The 1888-nt window shown below is 40.6% G+C and overlaps 1 protein-coding gene across 6 annotated transcripts in view; it reads right to left on the bottom strand.

The window, feature by feature from the left end:
- The window catches only part of DHX57 (DExH-box helicase 57), a 53322-nt gene that overhangs the window by 5386 nt on the left and 46048 nt on the right, over positions 1-1888 (bottom strand). For all 6 annotated transcript variants that reach the window (XM_023531339.1, XM_023531340.1, XM_023531341.1 and 3 more), the window contains exon 22: positions 1345-1479. In XM_023531339.1, coding sequence (XP_023387107.1) covers positions 1345-1479 — 135 coding nt within the window. The remainder of the gene's footprint in view (positions 1-1344; positions 1480-1888) is intronic.

Below are 1888 nucleotides of genomic sequence, written 5' to 3'. Positions count from 1 at the left end.
AAACCATAAAATGTGATAAGCGCGACAGTGGACAAAAGCACACTATATGACAGTGGAACAGAGGTAAGAGCAATCTAGAGGGAGAGGAGACTGGAGAAGTGATATTTAATGGGAGCCTGAAGGATAGGTAAGAGCCTGCTGGGGAATGAGAACGTCATTCCAGGCACAGAGAACAGTATTACGTCGTGCCATTTGGGGACATTGTTGGTACTCTGGTATTGCTGGAGCACACAGAATGACAGAGGTAGCTGGAGGGGGGAGATGATATAAGAAGGGGCTGACATGAGAGTTTGCAGTAGACTCCATATGTGAAGAGTTCTAAGCAAAGGAATGATATGATCAAATGTATGTTTTATAAAGATAATTCTGGCAGCAGTAGTGTATAAGGTTGGAGGGAGAAAGCACTAGAAGAATGGTACTTCAGTCAAGAAATAGATATTTGTAATTTGAACTGAGGAAATGGCAGTAGGAATAGAAGGAATGGGCAAATCTGAGACATGTCGAACAGGTAGAATTGTTGGGACCTGGTGACCAGTTGGATTGGAGTAAAGAGAAAAGCAGCAGGGGCTCTGTGACTGCAGGGTTCTGATTTGGATGGTGCCATTCATCAAGACGTGGAACACAGAAAGAGAAGAGCGAATTGAGAAATAACTCAATTTGAGAAATTTGACTTTTCAGCTTTTGAGTGTGAGGTGACTGGAAGGCATCCAGCTCAGAGAAAACCCCAGGACTGGAAAGACAGATCTGGGGATCTGTGTCAGCATGTGGGTGGCAGTTAGAACCACGATGCTGTGCTCTGTGGTGAGAAAATAAGGACTAAGGACAGAATCACTATTTCAGAGCAAAGGAACTAGTAAATGAGATAGAGGAGGAGGATCAGAGAGATAGAATAAAGTGACATTTTAGAAGCAAAAAAACCACATCAAAGATAGTTTCAAGAGGTAGGAAGGTCAGCAATATCAAATACTACGTGAGAATCAAGTATGATGAGGACCAGGGCATGCTCATTGGATTTGTCAATGTCAACTAGGAGGTTACTCAGATTTTTGATGAGTTTAGTGGATTGTTGGGGGCAGAAGCCTGACAGCAGTAGGCTGAGAGAGGAATGAGAACTGAGGAAGTAGGATTAGCAAGTATAGGTAACTTTTTTAAGGCACAGGTTCAGTGATGCAAAGAAACAATTTTACATCTGAAAGTAGGCTTGAACATATTTTTGTACTGAGTAGAATTTTCTTGAAATGGAAAGTCTTTTCAAAAATAGTCCAATAGTTTGGCTGAAAGCGACTGTGTTTTTCACCCCAGGACTTGCCATATGTAAATATAAGTACACCCCATCATTCTGACCTGATAGTTCACTGATGAAGGGTGAATGTGTACATATCCATCGTTCTTGGTGACAAACTTCAGCTCATCTGATTTTGGTTGCATTCTGACAGCTCCAGTACTGGTTTTCTGAAATTTTCCTTCTGGGCTTTTCACCTAAACAGGTATTTATAAAAATAAATATGTAATATGTATATTTCCAGTGCAGGATGTATCCCTTGGAACAATGCCTTTGTTGTTTCTTCCCTCTCGTGTAATTTCCTACAAGCACACTTTTTTTCTTATCTTTTTAACCATCAAGAAGTGTGGATGTAGGTGTAGTAGCTCTGGGTGACTATATCACACAGAAGACACGTGGGGGAGAAACCATGTTAATATTTCAGGTCTGCGCTGGTTATCAGGTACAGAGATGTAGCTGGCAACAATGGACCAATCTGCTGACTATCAGTCCCAATCCTACATTTCAAATGACTTTCTGTCAACACAGCAAAAAATTGCTATGAATAAACAGATTATTTCATTTGAAAAAATATGAAAAGCTTATGTGCACACATACATATGAATT

Source organism: Pteropus vampyrus, unplaced genomic scaffold (assembly GCF_000151845.1).
Source record: "Pteropus vampyrus isolate Shadow unplaced genomic scaffold, Pvam_2.0 Scaffold66, whole genome shotgun sequence".
NCBI lineage: Eukaryota > Metazoa > Chordata > Mammalia > Chiroptera > Pteropodidae > Pteropus > Pteropus vampyrus.
The sequence above is the reverse complement of the archived record's forward strand: the minus strand, read 5'-3'. Positions and strand labels throughout refer to the sequence as shown.